At 35.2% G+C, this 22,381-nt stretch overlaps 1 protein-coding gene across 2 annotated transcripts; it reads right to left on the bottom strand.

The window, feature by feature from the left end:
- Positions 1–232: 232 nt before the first annotated feature.
- On the bottom strand, positions 233–21,778 carry LOC103973688 (myosin-8). Of its 2 annotated transcripts, none has more exons than XM_009388326.3 (39): positions 21,410–21,778; positions 20,854–20,982; positions 20,447–20,590; positions 20,095–20,240; positions 19,858–20,014; positions 19,656–19,714; positions 19,392–19,551; positions 18,499–18,648; positions 18,260–18,396; positions 18,025–18,171; positions 17,776–17,877; positions 16,832–16,889; positions 16,637–16,738; positions 14,840–14,877; positions 14,592–14,718; positions 14,322–14,492; positions 14,110–14,241; positions 13,911–14,020; positions 13,777–13,837; positions 10,995–11,172; positions 10,652–10,857; positions 10,191–10,310; positions 8,477–8,575; positions 6,652–6,864; positions 6,374–6,513; positions 6,087–6,210; positions 5,960–5,998; positions 5,778–5,861; positions 5,526–5,696; positions 4,455–4,610; positions 4,135–4,320; positions 3,373–3,501; positions 3,217–3,287; positions 3,047–3,146; positions 2,904–2,960; positions 1,604–1,660; positions 1,334–1,414; positions 876–958; positions 233–771 (listed from the first exon to the last, which is right to left on the bottom strand). In XM_009388326.3, the coding sequence occupies exons 1-39, from the start codon at positions 21,410–21,412 to the stop codon at positions 657–659; spliced, it is 4,542 nt and encodes a 1,513-aa protein (XP_009386601.2). In that variant the 5' UTR covers positions 21,413–21,778; the 3' UTR covers positions 233–656. The 2 variants fall into 2 exon arrangements, with proteins under 2 accessions (XP_009386601.2, XP_018677091.2); XM_018821546.2 differs by having other exon boundaries at positions 5,778–5,852.
- Between the last annotated feature and the right edge of the window lie 603 nt (positions 21,779–22,381).

Below are 22,381 nucleotides of genomic sequence, written 5' to 3'. Positions count from 1 at the left end.
TGATACATGCACACCCTGCGGCATAATACACAACAATGATTACCAATGAGTAAGCTTTAAAAATGCATTCATTGGTATATCTTGACGAATTACATAAAAACTATAGGAGTCATTAAAGTCATGTAAAGAGGCTCGGAGAGAACCTGGAAACCATAATAAGTGGTGTAATGCAAACAACAACAATGATGACTGCAGAAAACTTATTCAGAAGGTTCTCAGTTAAGAAAATATATGAAAAAAAATTTCAGAATATTCTGCATAAAAACAGAAGAAAAAATAAATTTATCTGCTTGTGAGTATTCTGCTTTATAATAATTATTTCGTACTAATCCTATATATACTATACAAGTTAAAACGGGGAGGGGGACTCTCAGAACATTCCCTTCCAAAAACAATATAATTGAACAGAAGCAACGGTGTGTAGAACAAAACAAAACGTCTTCTGCATCTTGTGTGAAGAACTCTTAATGGAGGGTGGTGACACTCATCCCATCCCTACAAATTGCCCCTAACAAAATCTTACACATTTTACTCCCACCATCAAATATACACACCCACTGAAAGGGAAAAAATGAATGCTGAAAAATGGTATGGTAATGAACTTCTACCACTTCAAGATTATAATGCGAGAATTCCTCGGGTCTAGACAGAGCCTATCATTCCTGTAAAAATTGGAAGGCCGGGTTTTCCGTAAGTTCCTCTGCTGACCTGACATGCATAAATTCCTTCTCTTGCAAAGAGCTTAACAAGTCATCTACCGAGAAGGGAATGCTGTACCAAGGAGAAAAAGATCAGGATGCGGTCAGTATTCCAGTTCATCATGAAAAAACAACAAAACATTGTGTAAACACATTTGAAATGGCTTTTCCTTTCACCTCGAGTTATCATCTAGCAGGAAGGCACTGCTTTCTGCGTCATTAGAATCCTCTGTCATTAATACCCGCATATTGGAGAGGACCTGTATAAAGGTACAAAGACCAACAGTTAGTTATTCTGAATCGAACTCAAGGCTATGCAATTCAGTAATGCAACAGACAAGCAACTGCATGAAAAGTTCACATTAAATAACTATTTGGGCACCCATCTTTTATTGTTCATGTGAAGTCATATCCAAACACAGTTGTCTAGACATGCCCTGAGGTAAATCACCGCATAATACATAAACCCAAGAACTAAATGTATACAGGAACAAGTACTAATGGTTATATATATGTATGTATACATACATATATATATATATATATGTATACATACATATATATATATATACATACATACATATATATATACATACATATATATATATCACGGTAAACTAATTCCTTGAACTTACATCTGCAGAGACGCTTTTTGTATTGTACTTGTCATCCCAGTACTGAATGCAAATTCTATAGAGCTGCTGGACACTAAGAACCTGCAGGAAGAAAGAACCATAAGAGACTGTTAGATCCAATCAACCACCCCTCACCAGGAGCACAATACGACCAATCTACTACCCCTCCCAATAACAAACCTACTGAGCATTAATTAAAACTAAGACCCACAAACACACCACTTCCAGCAATAAACACAGACAAGAGGGTGCAAGTCAATGTGATCTTACTGGGCAGAGATCGTTCACAATCTCATCATATGAAATCCTATACTTCTGAAATATCACCTGCATATAACAAGAGAGATTGTAAAAAAGACGTTTAAACTACCAAGTAAGCTTCTGAGACTGTAGCAATAAAAGTTTAAATGATTGAACTACGAGATAATGGTCTAACAATATAACCTGTTCATCACAATATATTCACGCAAATCAAGTTCATCCATAACTATCTGCATCAGCAGTTATTTTGTTGAGGTGGCACAGAGGATGGAGAGAGAGAAAGAGATGGATCAAGGGAGCGGTCTATATGTCTGCAGAAGCTATGGTGGGACTGATCGAAGGTAGAAAGCAAGAGAGGTAGGAAGAAGCAAGGGGTACCCCTTGTGTTGCTGGAAGCTGAAGCAGCAGACCAAAGTGGAAAATAAGAGAACAGGATGCGGGAGGAAGGAGCAGGAGAAAATGACCTCATTGGCAATGCTTTGAAGTGGTGGCCAAAGTGAAGATGAGAGTAAGAAGGAAAAGTGAAGAGGGAGGAGAGAAAGGATGAAGCAGGTGAGGGACCATTGTCAGTGGCTGCACTGCATGACAATCCAAAATGCAACTGAAAACTTGCAGGCAACCAAACATGTGCAACAGGACTGCTTACAGCAAATGCTTTTGCAAGCTGTCTAGTTGTAAGCAACCAAACAACCCTTTCAATTGATTATGTACACAAGCCAAAAATAGCAGCCAGGAAACAACTGGCTTTATAAGAACATCATAGGAAACATGTTCCTAGGATTTAAGATTATAAAGAGAACTCACATCTTCTGGTTAAGCCACTATGATTATTTAAACTAGCCCAAAGTATTAAGTACTAAAAACTGGCCTGCACAGTTCAGTTGCTGGATCCTTTATAAAAACTGGCCTGCACAAGTAGTATTTTATTTATCCAAACAAGCATGACATGATTGGTTGTACATGTTAACGTCATGGGAGGTCAATAGATAAGATTCCAAAGCAAGATACTATTGTGCTCGGTTATATTTTCTAATAGAGTAAAACAGTAAACAGTAAACAGTAACAGGATGCAAGTTAAAAGTTAACTTCTTAGCTGCATAATTTGAAATCAATATTGCATAATTAGAAGGCATCTTATTTGTTAATATAGCATTCACATGGATCTAGATAGAATTCATTGCAACTGCACAGCACAAAACATGGCTGCCTTATGTCAAGATGTTATATTTATAATTCAAGTATAAAGCTAGCTTCTTAAATGAGAGAGCATCATTGCCATGTGCTACAGATAGAAATAGAAATTACTTACCAAGAAACCAACAGCTTGTCTAATGTGCTTAAGTTCATCCCAAGACAAACCTGTGTACTGAAAGGAGAATGAATATCAGATACTACAGGGACTAAATATTCCTTTGAACAACTGCATTGAACAACCGCAACGAACATTTATACCTGAGGTTTTGTTTTTGTACACCATAGTTCCAGTTCACCTAGACCAGATTTCACATACTCTCCGTTGCTAAAAGAGCAACACTCACGACGAAGAAGCAGACTGCAAAGCAGTAAAGGAATTATATTCTAATCACCTACTACACAAAAAAAAATATCAAACAGTCACTAACCTGTTAAAAACTTGTACGTTGATGAATGAGAAAATTTGCGTGTACATCTTCTGAATTAGAACAAGAGGTACCTGAAAAACAACAGATTTAACTTAAAGTTCTATGATGGACTCCCAAAAGGTACAGTTTTACTTCATTTTAATTAAGACATCATACATAATTTTCTTGCATTGTTTTAAGGAGGTTATCGAGTCTCTCAATGATGTTCTGCCAATGGTTCCCTTGTGTCTGACGAGGTGAACGCCCAACACCTCGCAGCATACTTGCCCTTGTTGTTCTTGGGGCCTGAGTATCAAGATCAATAAAATAGCAATTGAGATGTGCTTATATTGTCAAAAGATTATAATAATTCATCCATAGAAAATATGATGACAGAGAAGCATTCCAGAGCAGAATTTAGGAGAACAGAACAAGGTATACAACAAGTAATTTGTTTCAAGTGTTGGGTACTCCATGAATAGCTCACACATTAAGTAATGACTTCTACTCTACGGTAAAGGATCAGAATTTAACATCATGAAATGTTCCACCTAAACGTTGAGTATGTTGTAGAATTATAACTAAGAAATGATCTGACAACATACATGTACTTATTTAAAATTTGATTAAACAGACTTAAGACAGTGAAAAGTCCTCCAAATTGACGAAAACAGGTTTTGACTGTTGGCAATATTTAGAGGACAAACAGTCAAATTGGTAAACGAAATCCCAAATATCAAAAAACTATTAGTATCAGCACATTAGAAGCAAAAAATGTTCCATCTTAAACTAATTAATATGACACAACTAAAAAAAGAAAATTAACTCAAGGTTCATACCATTAACTCCAATTAGTTATTAAACATACTTTTCATCTAACATTAGTTATTAAACATACATTTTATCTAACAGACATGTATTTGTGGCAATACTCTATACCTGGATGCATAACGATAGCAAGGAAGATAAATCCTTTTTCACATTATCACGGATAATTCCATATATCTTCTCCACATAAGCTGTTAGCTGCTGCTTGAAAAGCAAGGCAGGATACTTTGCCTCAACTTGGCGCACAACAGATAGTCCATCCACAGCAAGGCTTACAGAAGATGAGGAGCGAAAACTCTAGCATTCAGTAAAAAAGAAAAAAGATTTGTATTAAACATAAGTATCATAGATGAAAGCCAGATGCAGTGGCCCAGGGTAACAACTCAAGATAACCAAACATAATGCAAGAGATATTAACAGTTTTTGCATACTTGAGTCATTCTCCCAAAAAATGATGTTGGCGCAGGAGGTTTTCGTTGTGCAGTACTCCCAACTGCACCAGCAACTTTAAGACTTCGTTGCAGCAGGAATAACAAAGTAGAACCATTTGATAGCCAGTATGCAAGATGGTCATTGTCATGCTCATCCTGCACAGAGATCGAGAAAGTCTGCGATCAGATGACAATCAATGTAGAATCTAGAAATTGTAGGATGGCTAGCAACAAAACAAGCAAGAACTGTAAGTTCAATTGTATGAGCTATTGTCAATGACCATCACTTAGAAGCAACAAAGGACATGATTCCAAAGTATGCATTAGCCTTGAGACTTGACAAAGACACTAAAACTTGAACGAGGAGATTGTAACATCTCTAATAGTGCCATATTGAAAGTGGGAGGAACATTCTGTTGTTTAAGGCTACATTGGACTTTGGTATTAACTTGGGATGCGGTTATAGGCTCATCAAGCTACTGTGTCAATTTTTCCATCAGGCAGGATGATGAAATACAACTCCAAAATAAAAAAAAGAAACAATACGTAAGCCGTCAATACATTGGCAATAACAATATGTCATTATGTAATGATAAGAGTCGGTTTCCTTGCAAAATAATCAGTGGAAATGAATTTTCCACAAAAAATATTTCCATCAAAACTAAATAGAATTGTTGAGATCATAGAAAAAGGATGAAAAGGCTAGTCTATTCTTTTATTGATGCTGCAAATGCAGAGAAAAAGTAAAGCTTTGTCTCCTTTTAGAAAACAAAGAAATAATGCGAAGAATATTTTGGAAAAATTTTGATTTCATTCTCCAAACTAGAAAAATCTGTAAAAAAAGCCATAAATTTCCTAGAAATCTGAAAAAGAACTCCCAGATATTTTTGTTTCTTAACCAACCAAGCAACAGAAAAAGTAGTTTTCTGAGAACCAATTCCATGAATTTTCCACCTTAAGTAGTTTGCACAAACGGAGAGGAAAGAAAATGAAGAAACTTTATATGTCACTTGTTATATTCAGGAAAGAAAATGAAAAAAAAAGCATGTGGACTGATCCTGCACAAATTACCTCAATTGCAGAACCGATCATCTGTATAAGATGATCAAAAACACTAGTCTTTTCTGCTTCAAATGATTTCCAATGAATAAGACATTTGTAGATTGTGAATGCAGATACTGGCTTTCCTTCACTAAATCCGATATTTTTAGAGACACAATTAATAAGGGCATCAACATCTTCCTGCATAATAAAAACATCTACCTGTTAAGACAAAAGCAGTGCACCTAATAGATTGATGATTTGTGTTCTATTTACATATACCTGCTGCCTCTCGATGGAGGGTCTATTTAACTTGGTACCACCATTTGCATAATCATTGACAGCAGGAGGTGCACTCTGAACTTCCTAAACAGATTAATGTTGTTATGATACAAATCATACAGGACAAGTTTTGTATGTATATGAAGCAAACTTAACATATTGAACTTATTGATTGCACAAACCTTAGGCTCTTGGAAATCATGGTGACCATTTTCCAAATTCTGCTTCAAAAAGACAAATGGAATGATGCTATATCATACATACTAAAAGAGTCAAACAAATGATCCTTGTTGGAAAATAAATCAGTACCTGATTGGTAGGAGTGACTGGAATTGATAAATGTTCTGACATGCGTTTTATTGGTGAATGCAACATAGCCTGCTGCCGAAGAATCTGATCCTCTGACTCCAGGTTAGATAGTTTCTCTTGAAGCCTGTCCCCAGATCAAATAAGATTATACAATTTTGTTAATTTAATCCACTAAACTAAGGGAAGATAACCACATAAGATTTAATAATATGTAGATTTAACATTATAAGATATCAAATCAGAGGAGATATATACTCATATCCCTAAAAACTTCAACAAAGTAGGACCTTTCAATTGCATTGTTGAGGTTAACGATCTTAGATTCTGCCTCCGTTGCCTTCTTCAGCCTTTCCTCACTAATTCTGCTTGTTTCTTCATACTTCTTCTCAGATTCATCAATCTTCATTTCAAGAGAACTCACCAAAGCCTACATATTATGAAGTAATAAATGATTCCATAATCAATTGCAGCTATGTCAAATGCATTTGAATCCAACTAAAGAGTTTGCTCTGGCAGTAAGAAATTAACTGAAGAGATACAAACCCTACTACATGGATCATCTCACCTTAAGCTTCTCATTCTCATCCCTAAGCTTATCCATAAGAACTGTATCAATAACTGGGATTTCTTTAACGACAGGAACTTGTTCAGCAGCCTGCTTGGCAGCCTCCTGTTCTTTTACTAGCAAAGCTTTTGTTTCATCAAATTTTTGTTGCATCTCCTGCAAAGCAGCTTGCAGTTTTGCATTCTCCTGTGTTTTAGCTTCTTCCATATCCGCCTACAAGAAAGAGAGAGAAAATTTCTTTAAAGTCAAATTGCCACAGACATGTCCCTGTGAGTAAATACATGTAAATATGAATGCATGCACAAATGTATTTAATTATGATCTCCAGAAGCCTAGATGCGAGGTGCATGTGTATCATATATACAGACATAGATGTTCATATGCTAAGGTCTCTAGGAGCCTTGGCACAAGGTGCATGCCTAATTGAAGCAATGTTACTCCAAATAAATAAATTATAAATCATCTACACAAACAGAACTTAGATGTAATTATCATTCACCAATATCCTTTTAGCTCAGTAATTAAAGTGTTATTGACTTAGTCAATAGTGAAATTTGATAACATAAGTGGTAAAAAAGAAGAGGAAAGTAGCAAAGTCCGAAAAACACTAAGTAAAAAAGAAAAATAAAAGTAAAGAACAGAGAATAAATAGAGAACAATGAACTAATATACCCAATTGTTTAACCTCTTCTCTTCTCAAAGAACTGATGATATATACCTTCACAAATAAAATAAACATGATCTCTCGCATCTCATAGATATCATCTTGTGTGATAATCATAGACTAACATTATAGTACTCATTTGTGGCAATGCTCAAAATTTTAACTACATTGCACCTCAAGACTTCAATAACAGTGTATATATGCATATATTATGTGAATATACTACCTTTAAGATTATAGGTTAAGTAGAACAAAACCTAGATCTCTGTATCACTAAAGTTCAACCAAAGTGCTTGCAGGAAATATGAAAGGTCACAGCTGATGAATTTATTATTATTAATTAGCTTACATGGTTGTAAGAATGGTTTGAAAAGTCATATTAGTACCAGAACCCAGTCAGACCAGTACATATGCTTAGCAGTTAACACCTATTTGACAAATATTAACATTGTATAATCTTGGTACAGGGGTGGTACCATGATACAGCAACATGATATTACGCAGCTAGACTGGAATGGTAGTCAATACACCTCAGAATACCACAGTGTACCTAGTTCCTTTGTTATAAGAAACTACTACCTATCAATCAACTGATTTCTAGTGAAACTAGTTGCCCTTCCCAATTAAATTTTTCATGTTGATTTTCTTTCTGTTCTAGAAGTTAGTTCACTGAACTTTCTATGTGATCTCAATCAGCATTTTAGACAGCAGAAAACTAAAACTTAGAGACTTTTTCTTTCCATTTCTAACACTATAATGAGGATTCAAGTTTCAAGTTTCAAAAAAATTAGACTTACTAAACTTAGAATTTAGAAGAATATTATAGGAAATTTATAGATTAAGGAACAAATAAAATTGACTTATTTATGACATCCATTTCCTGTAAGTTCAATACTTTCTGATTTCAGGATATCACTAGATGAAGCATAATGACTTTTACAAGACACTGATCTGATAAATTTATAAATAGTCACTTGGCTCCCGTAGATAGTATTTAACATTAAACATCACAAACACATTTTAACAATTTTAATTAGAATATTACCAAGAAACACAAAAGCATGACACAAAAAAATACCGGTACAGCTAACGTGATTTTGGATCTATAGACAGTCAAGATATAAAATTCACAGGAAAGGCCACCATGATTTCTATATTTACCCGTATGCGTTTCTCCAGCTGTAGACGCCATGTAAGTTCCTCAACTTGCTTTTCTAACTTATTTTTAGCAGCTTGAAGGGCACCGGTTTCTCTTGCAGCCTACCAAAAAAGAAAGGAAAAAGTAAGCAACAATAAGTGCATGATTAATCCTACAAGACAAAAATTGTCTGTACCGTGATAAAAAAAATTCAAGATATCATTCTCAGTCTCAGTTCTTCTCTTCATCTTTTCCATTTTTGATCTTTCATTGTTGCTGCTATTTTGTTTTAAAATAATTCTAATTGATTATCCGCAACACATCACTCATTTGATGCTTCACTCTTAAGAATTTATCACAGCCATTTCCCTCATTGTTGCATTTCATCATCTTGAACTTCTTCGATCAAATTTGTAAGCTATTTTGCAAGAAAGCAAGCAGAATTTTATTTTCACATTGATTTTCCCATTCTTAGGATTGCAAATCCCAAATTCTCACATACGTAAGTAGTAAAGATGTCACAGGTTAGCAAAAACAAATATGGAGCTCAGGACCCAAACACATCTCAGCATCACACAGACAATATGCTTGATCTCCAACTTCTAACTCCAACAACATTCCCTGGTACCATCTAACTATCTACATATCCCTGATCACCCTAGAAACAGTGTCTCTTCTTTTTTCCCACTTCCCTTTCTCCATTTTGATTGTTTAACTCTTGCTGTTATGTTGTATTAAAATATGCCAACCTATTTTCTGCAACATCTCATTTGATGTCTCATTCTTGCCAATTTGTCATAAAACCATTTTCCTCACTGCTGCATTCCATCAATCTGAACTTATTTGATTAGATATGCATACTAACTTCGCAATACAGCAAGCAGAATATTATTTTCATATTGAATTTGCCACTCAAAATCACAAATACCAAATTCTTACGTAAGATATACAACATGATGTAAATGGAGCTCAGAACTCATAAATTTACGTAAGATACCAAATTCATATTAAAGCTGTCACACATTAGTAACAACAGACATGGAGCTCAGAACTCATAAATTTGTTAATGTAGTACAGGCAGTATGATTCATATTGACCTCTGGTCATTCCAACACATTTCAGGGATCATACGTACACAATATGCTTCATATCTAGCTTCTGCTCCTTCCAACACATTTTAGGAATCATACATATATCTACTTGTTATGCAGATTTTTTATTATTTAGTGCTGAATTTCAATTCTAGACAATTTAAAATTGACATGAAGTTGGTTTCATAGAACACTTGGCAGGAAAGTGTCAGATTAAATATGGAGAGGAAGATAGGAAAGTTGCATCAAGAAGTTATGGTAATCAATAAAAAAATAAAATACCTCTAATGTTCTCCTGAAGCAAAGGTAAGTTCAACAAATCTCTTAAAGAGAAATTCACTATACCTATGTCTAGCTCTAAAAGGAAAAGACTTATGATCTAGGCTTCCATATGGCCAGGAAACACACAACACTAGTTTCATAATCCACTCTAGGGAACATATCTAGCACTTAGACTAGAATAGCCCCCTCAAACAAAGATGACTTAGGAACAATCAGAATCAATTAATTTGCTCTTCTGTATCAACTATAATTAGAGCTTAATAATAAGAAACTTCAGGCAACATATATTAATCAGGCAAATTAACCTCCTATTCAAAACGTCAATGATAACAAAAGTACATGAAATGTTTAGTAAAAGTTTTACCATTTTTAATTTCCGCAGTTCACTTCTCGCAACTCTTCCTCTCCATGAACATTGAGTAGTGATTGCTGCTTTCTTCATTCTTGAATAATGCAAACATGCCAAGTATTGGCGGCATCGACTCTAGCAAAAGAAACATGATAAAGAATAGGAAGAAAGGTTTAGCATTTTGAACAAGTACAATAAACAAACAAAAGAGATAATGAACAAATAGAAAAATGAAGAGAAATTGGTCTATGTAATCCTGTATCAAGATTGCATAGACCATTAAGACATTATCCATTATTAGTCAGCTGCAGTTCATCAGAACAACGAAGATTACTCAGAATGAAGCCATACATATCATGATGGTAATTTAATCATTATGCGCATGTGATTATATGAAAGTATGCATGTAGTGTCAGAAGAATTCCAGTTTTCCATAACTGGTGCAAAGCAATCCATTCATTTCTTCAGTATTTTACCTGAATAATGGTTGCAGCTTTTGTCTGTTGCCTGAAACGAAGCTCCTTACGAGCAGTCATCCCACGTAAACCAGCTTGAATTGTGATAGATGAATATAACAACTCCTTGTAAGTTTTTCTTGCAAAATGCACACGAAAATATGTCTGAATCCTAAGTGCAGCAGCTTCTTTCCGCTTGATCTCATAAATTTGCCTTGCATGTTGTCCTTCAAAGTAAAAAAGAGAATACATTACCTTACATCAGCTTGAGACAAAAACCTGTATATATGTTAGAGAAATGAAAACAACAAAATTATTAATACCATTAGTCATAACTGGTACAAGCATATTACAGAATGAGTACCTCTGCATATTGTTTGAATCATTATGGCAGACTTTTTCAGCAAAATGAAACTTCTACGGGACAAGTATGATCGAACTTTTCTTTGAATTAAGTTAGCAGATCTCCCTAAGACTTCATTTCTAAGGGCATCAAGTTCAGCCATCTGTCCAGCTCGAAGAAACACCTTCGTCTTTCCTATCTGAATGGTGAAAATATTAGGACAATCTGTCACTGCATAATCTAATTAATACTTAGTAGTACCATTTAGCATAGAAAATTTAATGACACTCATAATTTAAGGGTCCTATTTATGTAACCATATTTACAAGAACTTACAATATTGGAAAAGCATATTTTCATTTACTACAGACAAAGGTACTATGCCAACTGTATAACAACAGTCTTCAATAATGTTTGTCCACAAGCCAAAAGTGAAATTAGAATATACTTTAATTGTACTTATCAAGAGTTATAACTCTTCTTATATCAGTTGGATAATTTAAATACTTGCATAATCATCTTAGATATATCAGAGGACATAAATTGTACATGTGAGACCAATGTCAATAATCTACATACCATATTTAGAAGATGGAGGACTAACATGGGAAGAGTAGAGATGGGGTTACAAGAATTCATAATCACACATACCACAAATCTGATATTGCCCATAAATATGAATAAATATACACAGAGAGAGAGAGAGAGAGAGAGAGAAATTTAGTGGAACAGATAAGATTTAAATCACTGCTCTAACAGAAAAAGTAAACCTGATTAAACATCCAATTATGAACTAGCTGATCATCTTTCATCCTCTTGCCAACAGTTGGTGATAACTATGTGACATGTTAGTTCTAGTTGTCAAGGAACCATTAGAAGGCACATCTAATTGTTGGGAGGATCCAATATCTAAGGGGTCTAAGAAATTAGACCTTAAGTTTGCTGCAGAATTATTTGACTTTGGAACTAGCTTGTGCCTTGTCAACTTCTGACAGGGGTATAACTCAAGTGGGAGAGTTCCACTTGCGACTGATGCCACAAATTAGACCTTCAAATTCCAGGTGGCATTGTCAGAAGTGGAGAAGCTCCACTTAACAGCATTCAACTGTGTATAACTTCCTAAAATTAAAAGACTTAGAGAAGTACTCCATGAGATAAGAGATAAGACTTAGAGGACTCATAAGACATGATCCTTAATGATGATGGGACTAAAATATGTTGAAATGTGACACTATCATGAGATAAGATCTATGAACCCCCATGGAATCTGTTGACATTATAATCCATAATCCTACAATTGTGCATCAGAGAGTATTGGTTTCTTAAAAATATTGTCCCTGAGCCCGGTATCAGATTGTGGGCATTCTTATTGACTGTTTGATACAGCTGTAAAATTATTTCATTAAATTAACACAATGATTAAATTGTTCCACTGTTAACAGATAAGGTAAGCAAGCACCTTGATCAAGCTACTATAAGCAGGAAAGTTGATAACCTTATTACAATGAATATTCCCATGATCAAGGTCTTCAATTTCAAATAATACCGTTCGGTACGGGTGGTAAGTACCGGTCCATCAGCAGATCGGATACCGGACAATATATATATATATATATATATATATATATATATACTGAACGGTATACCGCTCGGTATACAGTACCGTACCATACCATACCGAGCGAATGTCGAAACTCTGGTACGGTACAATATTTCAATCCTTGCCCATGATCATTGTTAATATTAATAAAGGTACACTCCAAATAAATAACTATCAACTAAAAAAATATAAAAAATCCCCTAGTCAGAACTATTATGATAACATTAGCTTCAGAGACTAGATAAATTACTCAAATACTAGTATTTAAAGCTTATTTAATGGATGACATCCACATATTATAAACATATGTCGAAAACACTAGTGACGCATCATTTTCAAACTATTGAACAGTATGGCACAATCATCAAGCCCTCATTTCAATTAAATATAAAAGCTTATGCCTCCATGCATGGATTGCCATGACAGCTGGTGCCTCCCATGTGCTGGTAAATCTCATGCTGACATATATTCGGCAGTGAATATTTGTACTGGGCTAGTATGTGTGGCTAGGCATAAAATTAAGTTAATGGTGTGCTTTCAAGGGGATGTAGATTTATAAAGGTCAATAAGTCATAAAAATTGGCAATTTGGAACAAGACTTTTATCTGTTCTCTATGTCCTTATTTTTCTCCCATTTAATGTCCCCAGTACATCAAGGAACAAAGGCATGGTGAGACAATTAATTCCTTGACTCAATGTTGTCTCATGTTATTTTGATGTTCCAAGCTTCAATTAGTATCTAAACAAGTTGTATTTTTGCACAGAATTATTATAATATTATCTGACTGACTACTAAATACAAATTTACCAACATTAACTGCAGAAGCTGCATAGCAAGTGAAATAATTCCATTATTTGAAGTTAGTTTACCAATTTAGTTTAAAATTTTTGACAAGCCTAGTTTTTCCAGAGGATGTGTAATTGTTACCTTTGTTTAACCTGAGAGGACATCAGCCAATGGACTATGTATCATGGAACCTTTTATTAATTGAGCTAATTATGCTCAGTAGTCTTTAGGTCAGCAAAGTTTTCTAAAGCCAGTAATAATGTGAACTGGAAAATTTATGGCAGCACACTGGGGGTAGCAGGCTCAAGAAAATTTGTTTGTTATATCTTTCCATTGAAACAATGACTCAGTTTTTATGAAAGAAAAATAATAGAAAACAAATAAGTTGCAAGTTGCTTTCTATTTTTTAATTGTACCTGATAGCCTTTGAGATTCACTTTTCCTAACAACTTCTTTGAGACAGCTACCTCATCACAACTGCCATGAGAAAAATAATATCGGACTAAGCAAATCTCATCATCCAGACAATATTGGGTTAATTGTACTTTACCTTCCATCGAAAACTTCAGGTGCAAGGATGCCAAAACGGTCTATGAATTCATCAAATGTTCGTCTAGTTGGATATCCAGCACAACTTATCCTAATTGCCTCCATCACCCCCTAAATCAAGGAGAAAAAAATGATAGATATTGGATGCTTACTATGTGAAAATCAGCAAAGCAAGATGCAAACTTAATATAAAATCCTACCCCACAACGTAGCTGCTGGAGAACATTATGATTCTCATAAATTGCTGGCTTCAGAAGATTATTTGGTTTCACACAACGAATATAGTGTGGCTCAGTGGCACTTAGAGTTTCTAGCAGAGCCTGTAATTGTTGCTGCATAGTTGCCAGAAATCATGAATAAGTAATTTGAAAGATAGATGCACTACCTAAATTGAGAAAAAATACTGTTGTACCTTAAATCTAGCGCCAATTGATGAAAATTTTGAGGATTTTGATGCATCCTCAGAGAGAGGAGGAAATAGGCTTGAAACAAAAGAACATTTAGAGGCCGTCAAGAGTGCCTGGTGCTCAGCAACAACATAATCTTTGTTCTTGTCCAAGAAAAATTCTGTCTGGTAGGTGACCTGGATGAGGAAAAGTAATTTCAAACTTTTATTATTTGCAAGCATTCTTGTTTGACAATCATAGTGAATAAAAAGGATAACATTAATTAAAGTACTCACATCACCAGCATAGTGGGAAATTATAAAATCAGAGCGTGATAATTTTGGCTTGCTGAACCGCTTATTGTTTTTGAAGGACTGGTACAACTTCTGAGCAAATGTTTCATGCGTTGATCTGGGTAACATGCTGCATAACAGAATCAAGAAAATGTTGATATCAGTCAAACAGAGAATAATTTTTATTAATGCAAATGCACTAGTAGACAAACAGAACAAAGACCAAGTTCAGCTGACATGCCCATACATACCAAGCTTCATCAAGAAGAGCAATTATTCCACCAGGTTTCTGAAAGTCAATAGTCAAATATCATGATTAGATAAACCTAGTGAAACCAATAATACATGAGGAATGCATGTATATAATGATAATCATATGGCATATTTATGTTCAAATTTTCAGGTCAACCTTTCTAAGGGATGTCAGTGATTAAACCTGTGAAAGTGCTAAAATGTTTACGAAAAAATTTTAATATTCATGTCACACTTCCATGTCTCCTCTGAAAACATTGAAACAGAAACAAGAAGCTGCAGAAATAAATGAATATTACAAACAGGGACCTATCGACCAAACAAATATCACGTGTCAATTTTAATAAATGAAGAGATAGGATCAAAGCTTCGTTACAACATCAAAATATCATCAGAGAAATATAAAAAATTAATTCCCAAATAAATTGAATCTTGACAATTTAATTCCCAAATTTAAACTATGGAGCCAATCAACAACCAACTAAATTTTAAGGTCAATCAATACGTCAACAGCGTCTTTCTGATGAGCCAAGTATATATTTTTTTATCTTAATGATAATAGCACAACTTCCCTCCTAATCCTTAGCTGCGTCCAATTCTTCTCTCTTCTTCTCCTTCTATAGACATATAACAGAAATCAGACAAACATTTGTCCCATGGCAACTAGATGCTCTCATAAATCATAATAAAACTTACTTGGCCATTTTGAGAGAGAATGGGAGAAGAATGTAAACCAAAATTGAACAATTTAATACTACCTACTTTGTGAGGCACATTCAATAACTGGTTGATAATATACTGCAATCCAATGCCTTTGTTTTCTAGAAATAGCTCCAGTTCCCAATAATTACTTCAAGTCCCAAAGCTACAGTTAGGTGTCCATTAATGGGGGCTACATTGATTGAGAACAAAGAGAAAAGAGCAACCACCCAACACCGTCATATCATGAATTCTGGGAATCAGCCTTTAAATCTTCATTTCCAGCACCAACAAAGGGTAGAAAATGAGGGAGAGAGGGAGTATCCTGTACCAGATTCTCTCTGAATTTTCATCTTAGGGTAATCTATGATCCTAGAACTCGTCAAATTTATTTTAGATATTTTCATTGTATAAGTAACAGTAAATCATGTAATAAGATCAATCATGGATGTTAATTGTTAATCTTTTCTTCGTTTGTCGACAATGTTACAGAAATCTCACCATGATGCTACCTTGTAGCCTCAAGAGTGCATTTAACTTCCCCAAAAAGTTTGCACTCAACAGTTTAATATTCAGCTACCTAAACAGAGACTACTTGGTCCTCTGTGGCCAATCAATGATACCAAGAATTGCTGCAGGATATTTTAATTAGAAAGGTGTGGTTTTTTTAATTAAAAAGACAATAAAACATCTCCTAATGAAAACTAAGAATGTCAAGGATGAATAACTAAGTTCTTTTCCAGAAGGATAACAAAAAGTAGCTTATTGTTACCAAAATTCATTAGTATTATAATATATAAGCTGCTAAAAAAGGGTGAGGAAATTTTAATCCACTAAAACAGAATTAAAGACAAGTTCCATATTGATAGAAGAAAATATTTCTATATATGCATATATAGCACCATGAGAACATTCCCAATATGTTGCAAAAAGGCAGAAGAAATTCTACCAGTTGTTGTATGCATAAGTTACTTGCATCTCATCAAGAAGAAACATTAAAATAAGACCATTAATAATTGAAACCAAAGGTGGGAGAGAGATTGAAATGATGATATCTACTAGAAGCTAACAGCTACTGAACATGTAATCAAACAAACCTTTTCGATCAGATCAAGAATATCCTGATTATCAACAAATTCAATGTAACTCCAATCGATTTCTTCTTTTGTATATTCTTCTTGCTCCATTTTAAAAACATGCTGCAATGGAAAAAAAGGAAATGAGTTAGAAAAACCTGTTATCAAGTACTGCTGTTGCTTGCAAGGTATAGCATGTCATCCATTTATTCAAACCTGGTTAAAATGTTGCTGCAATTTTTCATTTGTCAGATTGATGCAGAACTGCTCAAAGCTGCAAAATGTGAATGTATTAGAACTCAATCCACTTGCTACAAACTGATAAACTTTACAGATCATTCTTCATCAGAAGTGCATAATAGTGGTAAGAGGAGGACACTATATAAGAATCAAATTTTACAAGCCAAAGAAGAAAAAAAATGAACCAGAATTTTAAATTTCAACGAATCAAAGTTTTACAGATATCCTATGTAAAAGGCCACAATGTCATGATATGAATCCAGCTCACTCTTTTGAAAAAAGGAATCATATAGAGTTTCAAGCCTAACAGATTTAAGTTGCACGCTTAGCTTTCAGTAAATGTAGCAAAAGAATATAGTTTTACTTTTAGATTTCAATAGATGTAGAAAACATGGTCATATCTAAAAGAGAACACATCCAGTGAAAACTGAAAAAAGGCAAGTGTGCCTGCATCCAAGGCATATATGAAACTAAATTTCCAGCAACTGAGTTTGCTCAATTTTTTTCTGAGGCACTGAAACAGTTTGCTTAAAGTGTATTGTCAGATAGTCCTTTTAATGTATGTTGCCAGAGATTCTTAACCAGGAAGGGATGCATATGATCTAGCAAGAGCTACCGTAATCTCCTTGAGTCCCTTCTGAAAAGAATACGACAACAAGAAGCAAGAACAAGTAATTCAATATGTTCTAAATCTTAACTCAAATAGTATAAAAAGCAAAGACAAATTTTTAACTTATGTACTGATCTACGAACTAAAGTTACTAAACATAGCACAGAAAAATCAAATCACTCAACTAAAAGTGGCATCTAGAGGAAGGAAATTATCACTAGCAAATAGAGCACAGGGGCTCCAACCCAGATAGTTCACAACAAGATGTTGGCATACTTTACACAAACACAAAAGCATACCACTTAAGCACCTGTTTGTCTTGAAACTTTCAAAGCCATATATGTCCAGAACTCCAATTAAGTTCTTTGAATCAGGATCTTGACCAATCGAATTGTTGATTTTGTTTACAAGCCTGAATGTAAGAGAAAAGAAAATGTGATCAGTACCTGGTGAATGTATTGAAGGAAGTATGCGCTTAAATAGGATAATATTACAGGGAAGATAGAAAGTGAACTTAGAAGGCTAAACAAAGAGTATAGCATATTGCTTCAATAATTACCAATCAAAAAGTCGTGAATATATGATTTTTGCAAGGGCATCCCTACTAAGCACAGCAGCTGCCAAATCCAAGGTTTTTACTATGTTCTCATCACGGGTTACAATAACACGCGTACACAAAGAATCCTCGAGTGCATTTACATCACACCTGGGGAAATCCGTAAGCTGTCAACTACCACAATTGCATCCCACATGATTATGTACACTTTAAAATTCAACAAACATGTCACTCTTACATTAAAAGTTCAGCAGCAGTTCTCAAATGAAACCAAGATTTTTCATCTTTTGGCTGTGATGAATCTATTTCCTTTCCATCTGCAAACTCAACATTCCCTAAATGAAGAATAGCAGCCACAACCCGGAAAATGGCATCCTGAATGAAGAAAAAAATACATTAGGTATGGAAAAAAACTAGAATAAAAGGGTATTAGGATATTAGTTTCCTCTCTTATATAAGACAAAAAAATTAGAATACCTGTTCATCAGCAGTTATTCCAATAATATCCATAGCGTTTTTAGTTTCCAGGTACTCTTTTGCATCATCTACTCCATCAAGCTCATAGCACTTAGACTGGTTAAGATAGTGAAATGTTCTAGGACTTCCCAGTTTAAATCTTCCTATATCCTGATAAATAACATTTTAAATATTCAGTTAAGTATCAGAAATGCAAACTTTTGATAACTACAGCCAGTCAATATGATAACCAATATGAGAATTCCAATTAGAGCATGAACTTCTGAAGGACATCAATTGCACTAAGGAAAACAATCTTAATGTTCGGCATTTATCCAGTTGTAAACTTACTGAGGTCACATTTCGTCACCTGCAGTGACTATCACTTGCAGGTGTTTGGTTGCCTACAAGTAAACCACTTGCAGCATGAGTACATGCAACTAGACCCCTATATGTTGCAAGTGGACTTGCAAATTGAAGTGCTGCATGTTGCACTTGCAAGAACCCATATCTTGTCATAAGTGGGTTGGATACCTTCTCCATCCTCATACGGGTTGCCTCCTAACATGTTACCAATCCCCCTATCTCCCCTCCTCTACCTTAATCTACATAACCGCTGCTCCTTCCTCTTAAAGCCAACTATACATGCAAGCATCCAAACAGACCTAAAATTTCTGTATGCAGAATTTAATTTTTTTTTCCTACGACTGCTACTTGCAGACATTTCCAGTTACAGGAAACCAAATGCCCCATACATGATATTGTGAATATATAGTTTTAAGGTTTTGTTATACAGACTGCAACAGTTGTCAGACAATCTATATACAGTTCACGGAAACATACAGTATCACTACACACAGGCTTAGGACAACTCAAAACAAAAAAAAAAAGCTAATCATCAAGAGGCTCATTACCTCTGGCGGAGCTGCACAAAGCATGTAAAAACAATGATAATTTCTCTCAGGATCAGATACTTGGCAGACCCGAGATCTCTCAAGAAGGTAAGTTCGAATGGCAGCTCCGGAGATCCTTCCACTCTGATCAAACTGAATCTCAACAAACTTGCCAAAACGACTACAAGTGGAATATCAAAAGAAGGAACAGTATTTAGTAACCATAATATGCATAAATGTGGATCTTATGAAATTAAGAGGAATATCATAACAGAATTTTCAGACCTTGAATTGTTGTTTCTAACTGTCTTTGCATTCCCAAATGCTTCAAGAACAGGATTCGACTGTATATGAAAAAACAATATACCACAGAGAAGGTTATATGAAAGAAGCAGAAGAAAGAACAACAAAATTTAAAAATAAATTTTAAACAAAGGATTGCACATTCAAGACTGACATTATAACCAGTCACAGGAAGGTATTTCACCTGCAACACTTGTTGCTCGACAGTTCGGCCTTCAGATGCAACTCTACCTCCCATGTATGCAAGATACCGCATAAGCATTTTGGTGCTTTCTGTTTTACCTGCTCCACTTTCTCCACTTACCAAAATTGATTGGCTTACTCCCTCATTTATCATCTGCCTGATTCATTATGACAATTGTGTAATCAGAGAAAAAGATATCATTGGGAATCTTCTGAAGTTCATGGAGTAAAATAGTACCGGTATGCAGCATCTGCAACAGCAAATGGATGAGGACTTAGCTCACCAAAAACTGCCCCTTTGTATTGTTCCATCATGTGGCTATCATAGAGATGAGGCAGCCTTCGGAAAGGATTGACAGCGATCAATATGTTTCCAGTATAGGTCTGGTCATACAACTTTATTTGTTAGCTGCTCAACAATGCAATAAATGAATGGGGGAAGGACTATCTAGATTCTAGAATAAACAAGAAATTCAGAAATCAATGCATAAATCAAATATTACAAGTAATTTCATCTTAATGTACAACAAGTTAATCACGGAGAGGATGAAAGAGACCATGATCAGCTTAGTTTGTTCCAGAGAACTTACATAGATTTCATTCATGTCATATCTAGATCTTAAGTTCTGTAAAACTCCAGGTTCATGCAAATAAGCAAGCTTTGTCATGTCATCCACCCCACCAGGTGCGGCCTCAGGATCCTTAGGATGAACCTTCAAAGTTTTGGCAGTCACCTGCAGTGCAAATATGATATCGACGTTAATGCTTGAACATACATTTATATATTGTTTTCTACAGGGAAATAGGTTTTAAATTTCCTAATTCTAAATATTAGGTATATTAGTTCCACATAGTCATACTAAAATATCAAAAGAACAAAAACAGCTTCGGACCATCTTCAAAAGATATGTATATGTACCAAACTAACAGCATATAATCCTCTCTTGATTTCTAGGAGGACAGGTTATATGCAGATACGATTAATTAAAGTACCCACCGTCTTTCCAGAACTACAGCTAATGGTGATTTCGTCCCTTTTGACGTCCAAAACTTCCCCATCTATCCAAGCCACATCAGGATCTTCGACCCAGACCTCAGATCCCACGGCAATATTGGGCTGGGTTGCCTGTCAAGAGAAATGCATTACAGTGTGAGAAGTATATATGTCAGTTGTTTCAACGTATGTGATTAAAACAACATGAATCAAGAATCGGGAATTGTTGGACATTCAAGCATCGAATCAAAGCAACGCATGCCATAGAAAGCCACAATCCAATCCAGAACGCTTAATTTTATCATCCATTCATCAAAATTGGTCGTTAAGCTGAGTGCAAAAGCCCGGAATGCAATGCCTAAAAACATAAGCAACTTGAATAAATTTCTCGTGGAATTGGTGGCGCCTTGGATCCCAGAGAACACAGACAAAGCAATGGGAGAATAAAGAGTGCCTTTAAAGGCTTTGAACTCACTAGATTATTTTTCTTTCGAAAAGGATCGAAGAAGGGGAAAGCAAACAAGAAAACAAAACGATCATAAGATAAGCGATCCAATACCATCTTCAGATCCCGACGATGTCAGAACCTCGAAAAGCTTCTCGAAGTCCTCCCGGGCCCTAATCAAAAATCCAAGCTTGCCGCCGGAGCCAGTATCCACTTCGTGCCCAAAGAATCAATCTTTCTTTACAATCAGGCCCTCGTCTAGCTCCTCGCCAATGCTGAGATCGGCTCGGACGACCAAATGCCCGTTCCGCTTCTTTAAAGTTTCGAAAGCGCTCCCACGGAGGCGACGGCCGGAAGAAGGAGGTGGTGGAGAGAACTTTTCTCTTGCCCTCAGGACGCCCTTGTATCGCCGCCGCCGCTGTGCGCTCCGCCGACTTCTGTTCCCCCTCCTCTGTCTCTCTCTCTCTCTCTCTCTCTCTCTCTCTCTCCTATCGAGTTTCTTCTCTCTTCATTGACATGAAGGCAGACGTGACCGGTATTTACGTAATTAGGATCAAAGTTTGCTTCAATAAATGTGTTTCGGAATTGTCCATAACTAGCATTTTAATATCAGGATTAGCCCCAATGATTCCTGCCCCCTATCGGCTATCAGGAAAAGTTCAATTTCCTTTTTCGCTTTCATTTATTTTTATTATAATTAAGGAAGAAAATAATTGCATTCCACCGAAATAAAATTATGTATATCATGTCAATATTATGAATAAAATGTTCTCTTCAATTTATTTATAATATATACTCGAATTATATTTATAATGATGTATAACATATTTTTATTTTGATTATTATTCGGTATATTAGACCCAAGAGGATGTGAATGTAGCTCTGTCAATAAGTTGTTTGAGATTAACAGAGAAATCTTCTAGGATAAGATCATGATGCATATAAAGATATCATCGAATTTTGGATGAAATCGAATTCTGGATTCCAATATTATATTTATTTTTTTATTTTATTTAATATATATATATATATATATTTAATATATATTTAATTTTGGATGAAATCGGACCACATTTGCACTTGATA

The sequence above is a fragment of the Musa acuminata genome, chromosome BXJ1-9, assembly GCF_036884655.1.
Source record: "Musa acuminata AAA Group cultivar baxijiao chromosome BXJ1-9, Cavendish_Baxijiao_AAA, whole genome shotgun sequence".
NCBI lineage: Eukaryota > Viridiplantae > Streptophyta > Magnoliopsida > Zingiberales > Musaceae > Musa > Musa acuminata.
This window is presented reverse-complemented; position numbering and strand designations above follow the sequence as displayed.

Coding starts and splice junctions, on each gene's coding strand:
- LOC103973688 (XM_009388326.3), bottom strand. Junction 8,576..10,190: donor AACTGCGGAAATTAAAAATG/GTAAAACTTTTA, acceptor CTTTTTTGGTAG/GCTGCAAGAGAAACCGGTGC. Junction 5,697..5,777: donor CCTCCATCGAGAGGCAGCAG/GTATATGTAAAT, acceptor TTTATTATGCAG/GAAGATGTTGATGCCCTTAT.